The sequence below is a fragment of the Macaca mulatta genome, chromosome 1, assembly GCF_049350105.2.
Source record: "Macaca mulatta isolate MMU2019108-1 chromosome 1, T2T-MMU8v2.0, whole genome shotgun sequence".
Taxonomy (NCBI): Eukaryota; Metazoa; Chordata; class Mammalia; order Primates; family Cercopithecidae; genus Macaca; species Macaca mulatta.
The window spans coordinates 651404-669958 of record NC_133406.1 but is presented as its reverse complement, the minus strand read 5'-3'; the positions used below and the strand labels follow the sequence as shown (position 1 = coordinate 669958).

General features: G+C 39.4%; 2 protein-coding genes across 2 annotated transcripts; both read left to right on the top strand.

Moving 5' to 3' along the window:
* Positions 1-870: 870 nt before the first annotated feature.
* Positions 871-1868, top strand: OR2T6 (olfactory receptor family 2 subfamily T member 6). Its single transcript, XM_001085314.4, has one exon. It carries the CDS (start codon positions 942-944, stop codon positions 1866-1868), a length of 927 nt encoding a protein of 308 aa, XP_001085314.3. The 5' UTR covers positions 871-941.
* Positions 1869-16605: 14737 nt separating this feature from the next.
* Positions 16606-17577, top strand: LOC696462 (olfactory receptor 2T1). Its single transcript, XM_028847629.2, has one exon. The coding sequence runs from the start codon at positions 16621-16623 to the stop codon at positions 17575-17577; it is 957 nt and encodes a 318-aa protein (XP_028703462.2). The 5' UTR covers positions 16606-16620.
* Positions 17578-18555: the final 978 nt, after the last annotated feature.

Below are 18555 nucleotides of genomic sequence, written 5' to 3'. Positions count from 1 at the left end.
ATCTCACTGTCTTCATCACTGGCAATTCTCTTCCTGAACTGACTTTTGTTTCCTGACTATCCCAAACTACTTTTTGCTTTAGGGACATCACATTTGCTGTTTATTTTGTAGGAACACCCTAGCCCTCAATCTTCACATGAATTTTCTTTCATCTTTCATTGTCTCTGTTGAAGTTTTCTGCAAAGCACTTATTTGCATTACCTGGAACCATGGTTCCCACTTGTGATTTACTGTGCCTATTTCATAGCTAGAATGTAAGTCACATGATTCATATCCTTTTTATTTACTACAGTATCCTCAGAGCATAGAACCCTGCACAGGACTCTCTCCATAAAGATTTGGTGTGCAAATGAATGAGAAATTGACAAATGATGAAGGAACACATAAGAATGGTCAATGATCAGGTAGATAATGTAATCATATTTATTACAGTTCAACTTAGTTTTCAGCTGTGTCTACAATTTATGATTATTTCTGGATGAGACTAATAGGTTTTAAAATTATCACAGAAATTCCCAATTTGATCCAATGGCCTATTGAATTATTTTCTTGGGTTGTTTGAATAGATTGGATCAATTGTCTTGCAGTTGTATCCACATTTTAAATAAATGGAGCCAACTCCAAATGAAGGATCCTTTCTGGGGCCCAAATTTTCTTCAATCATAATGAAACTCCCTTAAGCCAAATATCAATTGGCAAACATTCATTCATCTTCATCCCATGGGATCCTAATGTAGAAATTATTCTTCATCAAAAAGAAATAGCCAAGAAAAAAGAAGCTACAAATCTACCACACCAAAAAAAAAAAGTTTTATATTAGCTACATAAAAAATCTTCATCTAATAATGTTTACACAGACATATTTAAGTGATTGATTTTATCTTTTGTCATTTTCGTTGACCCTGCTTCTCTTCTTATGCCTCCAGGTCAAACTCACTACCATGAATGAAAACAATGAAACCTTGTCCAGTGGCTTTACCCTCATGGGGCTCTTCACTCACGATAAAGGCTCAGGATTCTTTTTCGGTGTCATTTGTGCCATCTTCTTCATGGCCGTGATAGCTAATGGGGTCATGGTCTTCCTGATTAACATAGACCCTCATCTCCACACCCCCATGTACTTCCTCCTTAGCCACCTCTCCCTCATTGACACATTATACATCTCCACCATTGTGCCCAAGATGCTGGTAGATTATCTTGTGGGCCAAGGGACCATCTCTTTCATCGCCTGCACTGCTCAGTGCTTTCTCTACATGGGCTTTATGGGGGCTGAATTCTTCCTGCTGGGGCTCATGGCCTATGACCGCTACGTGGCCGTCTGCAACCCACTGCACTATCCTGTCCTCATCAGCCAGCGGGTCTGCTGCATGATCCTGGCCAGCTCTTGGTTCGGCGGGGCTTTGGACAGTTTTCTCCTCACCCCCATCACCATGAGTCTCCCGTTCTGTGCCTCTCACCAAATCAATCACTTTTTCTGTGAGGCACCCACCATGCTGAGGCTGGCCTGTGGGGACAAAACCGCCTATGAAACAGTGATGTATGTGTGCTGTGTTGCAATGCTGCTGATCCCCTTCTCAGTGGTGACTGCATCCTACACCAGGATTCTCATCACAGTGCACCAGATGACGTCGGCTGAAGGGAGGAAGAAGGCCTTTGCCACCTGCTCCTCACACATGGCTGTGGTGACATTATTCTACGGGGCTGCCTTGTATACGTATATGCTCCCCCAATCCTACCACACCCCAATCAAAGATAAGCTCTTCTCTGCCTTTTACACCATCCTCACCCCCTTATTAAACCCTCTCATCTACAGTCTGAGGAACAGGGATGTGATGGGTTCCTTGAAGAGAGTTGTGGCAAGAGGTTAAGGGACCTGTGGTGTGAGGAGGAAAGAATTCTGATCGTCTAAAACCTCCACATCCTGTTCAGGCATATATGGGCCTGCATCAAGGATACCATGGATAATGCTGACAGGAACTGACAATACCAGCTGTGCTAAAGGGTGTATCCAACAGTACTTCCATCCAAAATGTGAAGATGCTATAACAGTCACACACAAATAATGCCAGAGTTCTAGAAACACCACTCGTGTTTATTCTTTTGTTTCTACCGATTCCAAGTCTTCTCTCATATCAGTTCTCCGATTGCAGTTCGTGTATATGAATGCCCCCAAATGTTGAGTTAACATGACATATTCTGCCCATCTTCAATGGCTCCATAAGAACTGGTGATTTTGACTATATTGTTTAAACAATCCGTTGGCTTATCAAAGATGTAGGGATGTCAAGGTTCGAAAGACATATGAAAGAGACTAAACTGTCATAAAACTGTAAAAGAAAAATCTACATACTTACACCAAGATTTAGAAAATCCAAATATCTCTTCTTTGAGTAACAACTGAAAACACTCCTCCTTTATCTACATTTGGAACTAAAAAAAATGAATCTTGTGTTTTGTAGAAATGCCAAGACTAAACCTTTATGAGGGAGGGAGTCTGTGATGTTATTTTTTTAATATGGCAACTAACTGTTACATTGGAAGACACAGCAAAAGGTACTTGAGAAAAAAAAGTCCTATTAACTAGCGGTTTCTGTAATCACTTTTCAGCTTCTTTAATTCACTAGCATTTTTAGACTCTGGGGATCCCTGTGTAGATGTTAGTGTTGTTGGCGCTGTTTCTATCAACTTTTCTCTTTTAAAAAAGTAGTGGACAGCATATTTTTCCTTCTCTGTAGCACTGGCTTTTGCATTGGATAACATTGCAAAGTGGGAAGGAAATACCCAGCTCTTCAACTGAAAATTAGAACTGGAAACCCCTTGTAAATGACTTAGTGTCATGAGTGATGCAAGGTTAGAAATAACCAGGACCACAAATGCTCGTGTCTTTCACAATGTCAGGATTTTCTTGATGCTATTTCAATCACAAAAGCCAGCATGAGCTACATGGAGTTCCCAAGAGGGCAACTCCCCTTAGTACTTCTCATTCACTTGGTAGTCAGAGCCGCGGGCACAGACTGAAGCCACTCCACAAGTCAGTCAATATTGCACATCATATATAATGAGTCCTCTGGTGAGAACTGATCCTACTTCGAGCTGCTAAAGACCTGCTCTCTGACAGTTACAGAGTCCTCCCCTGAGAACTGATCATGGAAGAGTGTGCTTGTTTGAGTCCTTATTTGGTTGGATACAGTCTTTCTTTTTTAATTTGTTTGGTAGACAACACATCTTATCCTTGTTGGAAAAGTGCTCTATGAAATATAAAATAGAGTCTTTTTCTAAGATGGAGTTGGCTATGTCAAGGGTGTTCTATACATGTAGTATGATTTCATTTAAGTGGCTAAGAACTGGAGAGAAAATGTTTGGCCTAAATTGTAGACACAGCAGTAAAACCAGGACCACACCCCAAACCCCTCAGGCCACCTCTACCAGCTGCTGTGCCAGGCTTTGTACTGTCATTGGTTTAACAAAATCCAAGCTGGGTTCAGGGATGTTCTGCAGGCACTGGAGATGGTGGGTGAAGGAAACGTCTCACCTTCTTTTGTACTGAAAAAAGTTGCTGGGTATTTGACGAAATAGCCAAATAGAACAGCTGAGCTAGGCGTTGGGCTAAGCACTTAATCAAGAAAATAGACCTGGTCTTGCCGACTGAGCAGGGTTTTCAGTTGAAATCCAGGAATAGCTTTTCCGAGGCTCTTCAGCTGGAGGCTCGACATCTCCTCAATCTTGTCAGACTGTCTTGGAGAACACTATGTGCCAGATAGTATGAGGGAGCATTTCCAACCAAGAAGATGTTGAGGTACAAAACCCACAAGTCAGAGAGAAGCAGGGGGCTGGCCCATAAGAACTGGTCATCAGTTTCAGCTCCACATAAACACCATGGGAATTTCTGCCAATCATTCAATGCTTCTGAGGACCAACTTTCCTTTTTATAAAATTTGATTTAATACTTACATTTTTTCTTGTAAGATTTTAAAATCAAGTAAAATGATGAATGCAATAAAACCTTATAAATGCTAGTCATTATTTCAGCTATTCTTTGAAAAGGTAATTGACTTTTGTATTGTTTTTACAATTTCTTTCATTTCTATCACTATTACACACAAAAAAACACTCTATTGTACAGCCACTTTGCAATACAGTTTGACAGTTTCTTATAATATTGACAATAATCTTACCATATGATCTGGCAATTGGGTTTCTCGGTATTAACTCTGCTGATTTGGACACTTATGTTCATAGTAGATTTTTTATACATTCCAAAACATAGAGTTAATCAGAATGTCCTTCAGAAGTTAAAAGGATAAAGTGTGGCACATTCATACAGTGGAATATTATTTAGTGATAAAAAATAAATGATTTATCAAGCCATTGGAAGACATGGAGGAAACAAATGCATATTGTGAAGTGAAAGAAGCTAATCTGAAGAGGCTACATACTGTGTGAATCCAGCTGCATGACATCTTGGAAAAAACAAAACTGTGGAAACAGGAAAAAGATAAGTGTTGCAAGGGGTCAGGGGGAGGGATGGATGGATAGACAGAGCACAGAGGACGTTTAGAGTAGTGAAACTATTCTATATGACACAGTAATTAATGTTACATAATATTATGTCACACGGTACTATGCATTTGTGAAAAAAACATACAACTCTGGAACAGAAAGACTGATCCTTATGTAAAATATGAACTGTTAATAATAATGTATCAAAATTGATTCATCCATTGTAACAAACGTACTACACTAATGCCAGATGTTAACAATAGGGAAGGAGAGGGGATAAAAACTCTCTGAACTATCAGTTCAATTTTTTGGTAAACCTCACTGTTCTAAAATTTAAAATTTCATTTCAAAAGTTTTCTAACAATTACATAACTCTCTGACACTATATTTCTTGACTGGATTTCAGTCAATAAATCATTAGGGGTTCCCATCAAAGAATTGTGGTGTTTGTAGAAGTTAGGATGGGGGTTGGGGATGAAATAATGAAAGTTTATTAATCTAATTGGTCTTGTTTTGGGAGTTTTGTTATATGTTGTTTTGAAGACATGGGAGCAGTGAGGCTAATATTTCCTAGAAAGTTAGAAGAACATGGGCCAAATATTAATTAGTTTTATGCTTGGGGCATATGGTAGGAGCCCCTCATTCCAAGTTAGCATTCCTTCCCCATTCTGCATATATAAGAAAACACTGGAAATGCATCATCTGTATATGGAAGAGGCGGGAAAATGTCTATATTACCTCACACTAGAAAACCAAAACCTATTAAAAGAGGGATGCTGCTGCAGGAGAAGGCCTTTTTAGAGTGAGTGAATTTTTTTAATAAAGAATTTGATTAAGTTAAAAAACTCAAACTAAGAAGCCTAGAAGGAAGCCTACAAAACCCCATTCTGAACATTGGCTGTGGGAAATAATTTCTGACTAAATCCTCCAAGGCAATTGCAACCAAAACAAAAATTGACAAGAGGAACCTAATTAAACTAAAGAGCTTTTGCACAGCAAAAGAAACTATCAACTGGGTAAGCAAACAACCTATAGAAAGGGATAAAATAGATTTTCTAGTTTATTTGCATGGAGGTGTTTATAGTATTCTCTGATGGTAGTCTGTACTTCCTGAGATCAGTGGTGATATCCCCCTCTATCATATTTTACTGTGTCTATTTGATTCTTCTCCCTTTTCTTCTTTATTAGTCTGCCTCGCATTCTATCTATTTTGTTTATCTTTTCAAAAAACCAGCTTCTGGATTCATTGAATTTTTGAAGGGTTTTTTGATGTCTCTATCTCCTTCAATTCTGCTCTGATCTTAGTTATTTCTTGTTTTTTGCTAGCTTTTGAATTTGTTTGCTCCTGCAGGGTGTCAATTTTACATCTTTCCTGCTTTATCCTGTGGGCATTTAGTGCTATAAATTTACTTCTAAACACTGCTTTAGCTGTGACCCAGAGATTCTGGTATATTGTGTCTTTGTTCTCATTGGTTTCAAATAATTTACTTATTTCTGTCTTAATTTCATTATTTCTCCAGTGGTCATTCAGGCACAGATTGTTCAGTTTCCATGTAGCTGTGCAGTTTTTAGTGAGTTTTTTGATCCTGAGTTCTAATTTGATTGCCCTGTGGTCTGAGAGACTGTTACGATTTTCGTTCTTTTGCATTTGCTGAGGAGTGTTTTACTTCCAATTATGTGGTTGATTTTAGAATAAGCATTATGTGGTGCTGAGAAGAATGTATATTTTGTTGATTTGGGTTGCAGATTTCTGTAAATATCTATTGGGTCCATTTGGTCCAGAGCTAAGTTCAAGTCCTGAATATCCTTGTTAATTTTCTCTCATTGATCTGTCTAATATTGACAGTGGGGTGTTAAAGTCTCCCACTATTATTGTGTAAGAGTCTAAGTCTCTTTGTAGGTCTCTAAGAACTTGCTTTATGAATTGGAATGCTCCTGTATTGGGTGTATATATATTTAGGATAGTTAGCTCTGCTTATTGCATTGATACCTTTACCATTGTGTAATGCCCGTCTTTGTCTTTTTTGATCTTTGTTGGTTTGAAATCTATTTTATCAGAGACTAGGATTGTAACCCCTGCATTTTTTTTTTTTTTTTTTTTTTTTTGCTTTCCACTTGCTTGGTAAATCTTCCTCCATCCCTTTATTTTGAGTATACGTGTGTCTTTGCATGTGAGATGGGTCTCCTGAATATAGCACACTGATGGGTCTTGACTCTTTATCCAATTTGCCAGTCTGTGCCTTTTAATTGGGGGCATTTAGCCCATTTACATTTAAGGTTAATATTGTTATGTGTGAATTTGATCCTGTCATTATGATGCTAGCTGGTTATTTTGCCCATTAGTTGATGCCATTTCTTCATAGTGTCAATGGCCTTTACATTTGGTTTGTTTTGGCAGTGGCTGGTACCGGTTTTTCCTTTTCATATTTAGTGCTTCCTTCAGGAGCTCTTGTAAGGCAGGCCTGGTGGTGACAAAATCTCTCAGCATTTGCTTGTCTGTAAAAGATTTTATTTCTCCTTCACATATGAAGCTTAGTTTGGCTGGATATGAAATTCTGGGTTGAATTATTTTTTCTTTAAGAATGTTGAATATTGGCCCCCACTCTCTTCTGGCTTGTAGGGTTTCTGCAGAGAGATCCACTCCCAGTCTGATGGACTTCCCTTTGTGAGTAACCCAATCTTTCTCTCCAGCTGCCCTTAACATTTTTTCCTTCATTTCAACCATAGAGAATCTGACAATTATGTGTCTTGGGGTTGCTCAATTATCTAATCTTTGACAAACCTGACAAAAACAAACAACGGAGAAAGGATTTCCTATTTAATAAATGGTGTTAGGAAAACTGGATAGCCTTATGAAGAAAATTGAAACTGGATCCCTTCCTTACACCTTATACAAAAATTAACTCAAAATGAATTACAATTTAAATTTAAGATCTAAAACCATAAAAACCCTAGAAGAAAACCTAGGCAATACCATTTAGGACATAGGCATGGGCAAACACTTCATGACTGAACCACCAAAACCAATTGCAACAAAAGCCAAAATTGACAAATCTAATTAAATTAAAGAGCTTCTGCACAGCAAAATAAACTATCCTCAGAGTGAACAGGCAACCGATAAAATGGGAGAAAATTTTTGCAATCTATCCATCTGACAAAGGGCTAATATCCAGAATCTACAAGGAACTTAAACAAATTTACAAGAGAAAAACAAACAACTCCATCAGAAAGTGAGTGAACGATATGAACAGACACTTTTCAAAAGAAGACATTTATATGGCCAACAAACATATAATAAAATGCTCATCATCACTGGCCATCAGAAAAATGCAAATCAAAACCACTATGAGATACCATCTCACACCAGTTAGAATGGTAATCATCAAAAAGTCAGGAAACAACAGATGCTGGAGAGGATGTGGAGAAATAGGAAGACCTTTACAGTGTTGGGGGGAATGTAAATTAGTTCAGCCAATGTAGAAAACAGTTTGTAGGTTTTTCAAAGAACTTAAAACAGAGCTACCATTTGACCCAGTAATCCCATTACTGGGTATATACCCAAAGGAAAGTAGATCATTATACCAAAAAGACACATGCACTCATATGTTAAACACCATGCTATTCACAATAGCAAGATATGGAATCAACCTAGTTGTCCATCAATGGTAGACTGGATAAAGAAAATGTGGCAAACACAAAAAAGAAAATGTGGCACATATACACCATGAAATACTATGAAGTCATTAAAAAAGTATGAAATCCTGTCCCTTGCAGCAATATGGATAGAGCCAGAGGCCATAATCTTAAGTGAATTAACACAGGAACAGAAAGCCAAATACAGGATGTTCTTACTCATCAATGGGAGCTAAACATTGAACACCTGGACACAAAGATGGCAACTATTAGATCCCAGAGGCAGGAAGAAGGGAGGGGGGTAGGTGTTGAAAAACTATTGGGTACTATGCTCAATACTTGGGTGATGGGATCATTTATAATCCAAACCTCAGCATCACACAATATAGTCAGGCACATGTATGCCATGAATTTCAAATAAAGTGGAATGAATAAATAAAATATTTTTTTAAAAAGAAGTTAAATAAATGAATAGTAAAAATAAAAGTTGGCCGGGTGCAGTGGTGCACGCCTGTAATTCCCGCACTTTTGGGAGGCCAAGGCGTATGGATCGCCCGAGGTCAGCAGCTTGAAACCAGCCTATCCAACATGGTGAAACCCCATCACTACTAAAAATACAAAATTAGCTGGGTTTGGTGGCACATGTCTGTAGTCCCAGCTACTCAGGAGGCTGAGACAGGAGAATCACTTGAACCAGGGAGGTAGAGGCTGCAGTGAGCCAAGATCCTATCACTGCACCCCAGACTGGACAAGACAGAACTAGACTCTTGTCTCGGAAAAAAAAAAAAAAATTGAAGTTAAAAAAAGTAATCAACCTTTCTAGGATCCCTGGCTCGGGATCCACTAGTCTAAGTCAACTGGGCTCCTGAGTGGGTTGGGGACTTGGAGAACTTTTGTGTCCAGCTAGAGGATTGTAAACGCACCAATCAGCACCCTGTCAAAACGGACCAATCAGCTCTCTGTAAAATGGACCAATCAGCAGGATGTGGGTGGGGCCAGACAAGGGAATAAAAGCAGGCTGCGCTCGCCACAGCGGCAACCCACGTGGTCCCAGTATGGAAGCTTCTCCTTTCGCGTTTGCAGTGAATCTTGCTGCTGCTCACTTTGGATCCACACTACCTTTAAGAGCTGAGCACTCACCGTGAAGGTGTGCGGCTTCTCTCCTGAAGCCGGTGAGACCGTGAACCCACCTAGGGGACTAAACAACTCCAGACGTGCCCCGGCCTGAGAGCTGTAGCACTGGCCCTGAAGGTCTGCGCTTCACTGCGAAGCCAGCGAGACCGCGAACCCACTGGGGGAAAGAACTGCTCCAGATGCACCGTCTTTAGGAACTGTAGCACCGCCAGGGTCCGCTGCTTCTTTCTTGAAGTCAGCGAGACCAAGAACCCGCCAACTGCAGACACAATAATATTTTTGAGGTGCAACTTAATGAAATCAAAACTTGAAAAATATCCACACAAATGAATTAAATAATGTTGACTGAGGAAAAGTTAATAAGGAAACCATCCAAAATCTATACTCAAATTAGATGTAAGGATTTAATCAGCACATTATTTTTAGTCCCCCCAAAAATTAAAACTCTATGCATGTTATAAAAATGGAGCATTAATTAAATAATATTGAACATGTCCATAAAGTATAATACTTTGGGGTTATTGCATGCTGCATTTGGGAGAATATTTCACATCAGGGAGACTTTTTATGGTGTATTTTGTGAATAATGCAAATTGTGAAATTACATGTAAACCCACAGACATCACACACATGTTGTGTAAATGTCATATATATTTATAGTGTTTAAGTTTCTGCATGTCTCTGTTGGTTCTCTACCTCTTGTTTAGTTACATAAAGCTCTTGTAGTTTACTGGTACATAACACCTACGAACATAAATACAAACCAACACATACAGCATAAGTGCAATTTTGTAAGGATGATCATCTATATGGTACATTTTCGATAACCCTCTCTGGTATTATGTTTTTCCCGATGTGTATACATTGCCTTCATGCTCAAATAAAATAATAATTATTAAGCTACCAATAAGCATAACAGATGTTTTGTTACTGAAATATAATAGAAATAAAGCTACTTTTAATCTTTTTAATGGCTTTCCACATTTGTTGCCACATTTCTCTGTGAGGAAGAGCTGCTGGCAGAACTTTCTGATGAAACACTCAGGAAATCAGTTTTACACTTTGAAGCACAGGAGTAGAAACACGTTCTCAAAGCCCTTGTCACTTAAATGTTCACTCTTTTCCACCCCATCTACACACTTCTCATTAGCTGTAATAAGTCTGTCTCATTAAAGTCTCCTGAGATCCAAAAGGAAGGAACTTGCTCTTTCCCAGAGCACTTCATTCCATGTCCCCTCAAAGAAAACTATTTAAACTCATACCTCTTCTCAATCTGGGCGCTCCCTCGTGGCGCCAGGGATCTCAGAAGCAGAGCACCCAGAATAATTCGGCATTCTTTACTGGTCTGCTGCTTTCTTCCTGCATGTTCAGTTTTTCAGATCTGTTATCCCTCTTTAGTTGCTAAATATTTCCCTGTAAAAATAAGAAACAGACAGTATTACATGTTTCTAGAAGGTTGGAGAATTTATGCAATTTGTCCTGGCAACGCAAATTGTTTCAAGGATTTCTAAGGTGGCATTTATTTGTTTGGCTTAGTAATACTTCCTTCTGCAGAGTTATATTACAAAAATAGCCCCTAATAAACCTGTTGCATGTCTCTCGTTGTCCTAACTCCATCATCAGTTGCTAAGGATACCTTCAGTCATGCCAAGTTCATAAATCCAGATTAGAAATCTACGCATACTGGATCTTCAGGGCTAACATGCTGACAGCACTTTGGCATCCCGATGGCCTCGGTGTTGAAGGTTTTCCTGTTGTGGATACCAATGCCTGTGAATTGCTTTGTGTGTTTTCTTCTTGGTATAAGCGAGATGAGAATTTAAGTCTACTAAATCTGATCATTTTTCCTTCTAGCAAAATATCACCTTCAACCCTCTAAAAAGTCTTAGTTCTTCATCGCTTGTTTAGTTACATAAAGTTCTTGTAGTTTACCACTAAGTTTTTGATTTACTAAATTATACATAACCTTCTGGCTTTCCTGAGAGATTCAGCTCTCTGTGAGTGACAGATAATCGTCTTTTGATGGAATATAGTTTGGGATAAAATTAGATATTTGGATAATTTTTATGAAAATTATGTATATTCTGTTCCTTGATTCCTACTCAGTGATGTGTGTGACGTGCTGTTTTGAGTGGGTGGCATTCAGATTGCATGGATGAGAGGAGATATGAGAAATGTGAGATCATATAGAACACATGAATAGGTTACTTTATGAAGCTCTTTGAAAATTAAATAATTGGATTTAATAGTTAAGGTTTTTTCTAAATGATGCAAAATCCTTGAGTAAAATTAGGCAATTAATATGGATCATCTAGGAGTTTCTACTCTACTTATACTCACTCTTTGTTTGTTCCACTTTTCCTATTCCCTTAATGAAAATCCAGGTCTTTTGGAATTATGCAGGAATTTCACAGGTGACAAACCAAATGCTGATGAGCACCTAGACTGACTCCTCCTCATAGTAGCACCCTAAATACTTGGTACATATGCAAATGATTGGGTTTCCAGAACATTTCATTGTGGTCTGACTGAATTTACATTCTTTATATGACATAAACAAGATTTACGTAAACTGAATCTAAGAAAGTTGAGGCTGAGTTGTCTGCAACTCCTGGGCTGGAAATCTCAGGTACACGTATAAAGAGGAATGACCGTCCCATTCCCTCCATGCCAAATGCAAGTGCATTGAGAAGAAGATTGCCTGTTTGATTTTCTGTGGGAATTACATGGAGTGAGTATTGTAATATTGTAAATCTCAGGTGTAAGGATGCTATTGAGTGTAACAGTCCAAAGAATCTTTTCTTAAATGGTTGCTGCTTGTTTTTTAAAAGATAATTTAAGCAAACCTTAGTCTTATGAATTAGATAGGATAAGGACAATACTGTTTGAAAGGCGCGAAGCCCTAAAGGAAACACCTGTACTTACTCTTAGTTTCTAAAGTATAGATTACGAACCAGGCTTCCTGGATCTCTGAGTGGTGCATTGTCTTTGTCATGCCTTCCTTTTACAGATGAGAACACTGATGACTGGAGAGTTGAAGGTGCTTGCATGAAAGACACAGAGCTGACGTAAGGCAGACTCCTACAGGCATTCAAATTTCAAGCATAGACTCGTTGCCTGATTGTCAAACATGCAAGCATTTTAAAAATCCTTTCTTCCACAATGATTTCAATGCAGACACCTGGATTTCTCAGGTCCACTTTGCCAGTGATTCACAAGCAATTTTTTAGTGTCCACCACACCAAGGCATAAAATAAACTCTCATCAGGAATAACAGGTCTCTCTAGTTGAGGGGTTTCTAGTGTGTAGTCTCTCTCCAGGTCTTGTCAGGAGGTGTGTGTGAGTTGAGGAATGTGGTTCTTATTCTAAAATTGTCAGAGTACATTAGTGCTTTATTGTCTAATAATTGTATGATTATTCTTTCAATATGAGTTCATTCTTAATGATTCCAACTTTTTGAGATACTAAACAGAATTTAGGAACACAGAGAAAAATTAGGAACATATATTTTTGTATTTAGTCCCAAAATTGCACAACGCTGTATTGACCTGTCTTGAGAACTTCTCATGTGAAAAGATAACTGTAAGTTTGAATGTGTATATAATGAGTCAAAGTGTCTGGGATAACAACAGAAAAGTAATGTTGCCAGTGTATTCTGTACAGGAAAAACTGCACCTAGAGTAATCTGTTGAAATTGAGGTATTATATTCTAAAATAGACCTTGCAAAAGCTATCCCAGGTAAATACCTGGAAGTGGAGCACTTTGGAAAATTCATACATGAATGCATAAAATAACTGGAGAAGTGTGACTGGTACAGAGAAGGAGGAAAGACAAGCTTGCAGTCATATCCACATTATGAAATGTTGAATGTTGCCAAGAGAGAAAACTGGTTCCAAGCAGGTTCAGAGGGCAAGGAAGGAAACCGCATGAAGCAGCTTTAATCGAAGCTGTGGCAGAGCTTCCTGACAACAGGCTGCTGCGTTGAAGGAGCCTGGAGCAAGCTCTTTTCTTTGGCAAAATCTTCACCAGTGGTCACATGGAAGCAGGCAAAGGCTGCAGCTTACAACTTAGGGATTACCTCGTCCCTCGATTTAAAGGATGGGCTGGGTGATCATCACAGTCCTGGGCAAGCGTTGTGTCCTATGTTCCAATTGTAGTGATGTGGGAGGAAAATATTTGCGACCATCCCTACTCAACCAACATGTAGCCCTTATAAAATAGTAGAGAATATTTACAAATGTCAGGATAACATAAATGTGTTGATTTATCCCTTGGTGTATGGTCTTATGCAATAAAAAATAGTGGGCCGGGCGCGGTGGCTCAAGCCTGTAATCCCAGCACTTTGGGAGGCTGAGACGGGCAGATCATGAGGTCGGGAGATCGAGACCATCCTGGCTAACATGGTGAAACCCCGTCTCTACTAAAAAAAATACAAAAACTAGCCGGGCGTGGTGGCGGCTCCTGTAGTCCCAGCTACTCGGGAGGCTGAGGCAGGAGAATGGCGGGAACCCGGGAGGTGGAGCTTGCAGTGAGCTGAGATCCGGCCACTGCACTCCAGCCTGGGTGACAGCGTGAGACTCCGTCTCAAAAAAAAAAAAAAAAAAAAAAAAAAATAGTGTAAGTAAGCCTAAAATAAAATTTTATCCAATAAAATGATGTCTATTTTATCCATTAACATTTTTTTCTAATTTTCTCAAAATTTACAGGCCAAGCATACTCCTGCTCTTCAAAAGAGTTTAGATTTTCTGCAAGCTTAATTGCAATGCACACCTTTTTCTGAGAATTTCTACTAAGTAACATTTCTTTCAAGTCAAAGGACATCTGGGGGAAAAGACAGACTTGAACTGCTGATGTAACTTCACTGGGAGCGCCTGGGTTTACAGACCTTTTCTGAAGATCAGGAGGTATTTGCAATTTAAATTCATAGATTTTAGTTGAATATGTATATTGCTTAAATGAGAGATTGAGAATTCGCACCCATTTACCAATAATTTTGAAATAATTTGCAGATATCTTACGTTATACTTTGTATTGTATAAAATATCTTTACCTGTAACTATAAATTTCTTATTTGATTCTTAAAGTAACCCTGAATGTTTCATTATCTCAATTAATATAAGCAGATACCGAGGCTCAGGGTGTTTAGGAAGAGAATCCAAGGTCACAGAATTAATTAATGTCCTGACCAGAGGAAAAACTCAATTCATTTAATTCTAAATTTTGTTTTACAGTATGTTGCCTTCATCATTTCAGAAACAAATGCCTATATAAAGTCACAGAATCATTCCAAACATTTTCTGATTATTTTTACGTGTACTAAACCATAGCAAAGCTGTGTGATCTACGCCCAGGAGAAATTCAACAAGTATAGTTACTGTGCTCACTCTAGTGAGAGAGCAGATAATAAATTTAACAAAACATTTACTTAAAATCATAATGTACTTTGAGGAGGGCTTGTTCTCTGATAAATTAGACCTTTTGTTGGCAGACGGGAAAAGTAAGGCCAGTTAGCTACAAAATGGAGTTGACTTTAGAATTTCCCTTTGTATTGCTAGGTCTACAGGGCTAGCTGGCCATAGAAAAAGCTAGAACCACCGAAGAACTACATACATACATATTTAAATCTATAGGAGGAGATTATGAATATATATACATATATATAGGATAAAAGATAATCCTTTATGTTCTTGAAGTTTGTTGTGGATTTTATTGTAACCTGAAATTGTGTAAAACAGTCACTCAGTTTTTCTTAATTACCAGAACTATGGAAAAATTCCAATTTCCAAAAACAATCGGTGAGTTATAGCTCAATATGTATGTCCCTGTGCTATTACATATATGTGTGTGTATAAAATGGGAGTGAGCGTGAACAGAGAGCAGAGACCACTATTACATATACGTGTGTGTAACATGGGAGTGAGCGTGAACAGAGCAGAGACCACTATTACATATACATGTGTGTGTGTAACATGGGAGTAAGCGTGAACAGAGAGCAGAGACCACTATTACATATACGTGTGTGTGTGTGTGAAATGGGAGTAAGCGTCCAGACACTCCTCGCACGAACAGACCCCATGACCACAACACATCACCCTCGATGCTGTCGCTGGTGAACGGGGCTTTTACAGCTCCTCACTTCTTAGTTCTATCGTGAATATCAGGGAGTCAATAGAAACAAAGCACTTCTTAGCCGGACACTTGGCAAAAGTAAACTCCACGATGCCATCATCATTATTCTCAATAGTAACTTTGTTTTATGGGCAATGGACTCAAACGCTAATATTTTTAGAATATTTAGAGGAGCATTAGACTAGTTTGATCAGTTTTACTCCCAAATATGTTGGTAAAATGTCTGTCTTGGAACACGTTTAGCCTTAAAACACGTGAAAAATTATCCTTTACTTTCATGAAGTTTGTTGTGGACATTTGTTTCTTTATTGTAACCTGAAATTACATAATACACACTCAGTTTTTCTCAATTATCAAGAACTATGAAAAATTATAATTTCTAAAAATAACCAGTGAGTTATAGCTCAAGGTTTATGTCCCTGTGGTATTTCCGCTGAATATTAATTGCCAATACTAGTTTCTAATGGTCATGCTAATCACAACCCTAATGTTAATTCCTCATCATCTTAAAATTGAAAATAAATAAAATTCAGTAACACTGAATGCCTCTTGTATTGAGAATAATTCTTATGTCTAAATTTGCAAGAGTAGTTTCCACTGAGTTTCTGTTGCCCTTTTTATTTCATCCCTTATAATTTGTCTGGGACATGGATAGACTAACACCAAGTATACTCTCCTGACGTAGACAGTGACTTGTGATCCAAACGGCAGATAACCCATACTTGTAGCTAAATGGAAGACATGAGCTACTCACAGCCAGCAAAAATGTTTTTAAAATGGTGGTGATGCCGACCACACAAAGACGCATTAAATAATAATACAAATTTAAATGCATCTAAGGTAACATAAACATACATACACACACACACACACACACCCCCCAGACCATGGTATGTTTAACTGCTGTGTAGCATGGTATGCACCCTTAGGCATTGTAATGTATATCATTGTAATACAGTATCATCTGCTGACATCATCTTCTCCAATGTATTTAAGCAATTATTGATTAATAATGACCAATTTTATTTAAAAACCTTCTGGAATTGATTAAATGCTAGGTATCAGTCCCAGTGTGCCAAGAATACTATGTTTTAAATGTTTTCTTCCCAGTTTTAAAAGTTTGCTACCTAATAATTAATTCGAGTGTTGTTATTTTACTGCCCTGGGAATGCTGTCATCTTATTCACAATATATTACCTTATATCAGCACAATTGTAGGATCAATGGAAGAGCACAACACATCCTCTACGGACTTCACTTTCATGGGGCTGTTTGACAGAAAGGAAACCTCAGGTCTTCTTTTTGCCATCATCGCTATCATCTTCGTCACCGCACTGATGGCCAATGGGGTTATGATCTTCCTGATCCAAACAGATTTGCGCCTTGACACACCCATGTACTTCCTCCTCAGCCACCTTTCCTTAATTGACATGATGTACATTTCCACCATTGTGCCTAAGATGCTGGTTGATTACCTGCTGGATCAAAGGACCATTTCCTTTGTGGGGTGCACAGCTCAACACTTCCTCTACCTTACCCTTGTGGGAGCTGAATTCTTCCTGTTGGGCCTCATGGCCTATGACCGCTATGTGGCCATCTGCAACCCTCTGAGATACCCTGTCCTCATGAGCCGCCGGGTCTGTTGGATGATTATAGCAGGTTCCTGGTTTGGGGGCTCTTTGGATGGTTTCCTCCTAACCCCCATCACCATGAGCTTTCCCTTCTGCAATTCCCGGGAGATCAACCACTTCTTCTGTGAGGCTCCGGCAGTCCTGAAGTTGGCATGTGCAGACACAGCCCTCTACGAGACAGTGATGTACGTGTGCTGTGTTTTGATGCTGCTGATTCCTTTCTCTGTAGTCCTTGCTTCCTATGCGCGAATCCTGAGCACAGTTCACCGCATGAGCTCAGTGGAGGGCAGGAAGAAGGCCTTTGCCACTTGTTCATCCCACGTGACTGTGGTGTCCTTGTTCTATGGGGCTGCCATGTACACCTACATGCTGCCACACTCCTACCACACGCCAGCCCAGGACAAAGTCCTCTCTGTGTTTTACACCATTCTCACACCCATGCTGAACCCCCTCATCTACAGCCTTAGAAACAAGGATGTGACTGGAGCCCTGAAGAGGGCCTTGGGGAGGTTCAAGGCTCCTCAAAGGGTGTCAAGAGGTGTCTTTTGATAGTCGATTCCTTCCCATGCATATGGTAAAGGGGAGACTCTGTGGTCACTGTGGCTGTGCTTTCACCGGAAGATGAAGCAAAAGGGGAGGGAGTGATATGATTTCCATATTGATTTTTTTGTCTAGGGTTTCTGGTTCATAACTCCCTAGTTATGTTCCAATGTTGTGGTTCTTGAGGCCTCAGAAAACCGAATCTCTCTCTGTGATCTTTGCCTTCCCTCTTTTCACCTGCTTCTTTTTCTCCCCAAAGCAAACCTTAGAAACTAAAAATATAATCCAATCTTTGCCCACTTTTGGTCACAAAGAAATTATCTGACTACCTTGTCTGATTGCAGGTCACAAGACCTCTGTTTCAAAAGAGGCTCTCTCTCCTACCCTGGAGGAGGGAACGCTACCCAGAGGGGCCAAGAAGAATCTGATCAGACAGGCCTTGATGGGTGTCCCCACTCACTCTATCAACACTAGGTCATACTCTGTGTCCAGTCATATTTCTGTGCAATTGCCCATGCTTCGATCATGACCATTCAATAAGGTCTCCACATAAAGGCCAAAAGGAGAGGACAGAAAACTGCCGGACAGCTAAACTCATGCAGCTGAACAGGAGGGTGATAAGAACCCACCCACCTGCCTGGAGGGGCCATGCCCCAGCTCCACAGAGACAGAAGCTCTTCTGCTCTCCTAGACCTCACCCTGGTGTCTTTTCATCTGGTTGTTTCTATGTATCCTGTGTAATATCATTTGTAATAAATGGTAAACATAGATGTTTCCTTGAGTTCTGTGAGCCTCTATAGCAAACTAACTGAACCCAAGGAAGGGCCGTGGGATCCTCAATTAACAATCACTTGGTCAAAAAAGCACAGGACAACTTGGGGCTTGTGATTGGCACTGGAAATGGAAGGCAATATTAACAGACTGAGCCCTCACCCTGTGGGATCTGATACTATCTCCAGATAGATCGTGGCAGATGGTCGTGGGAGT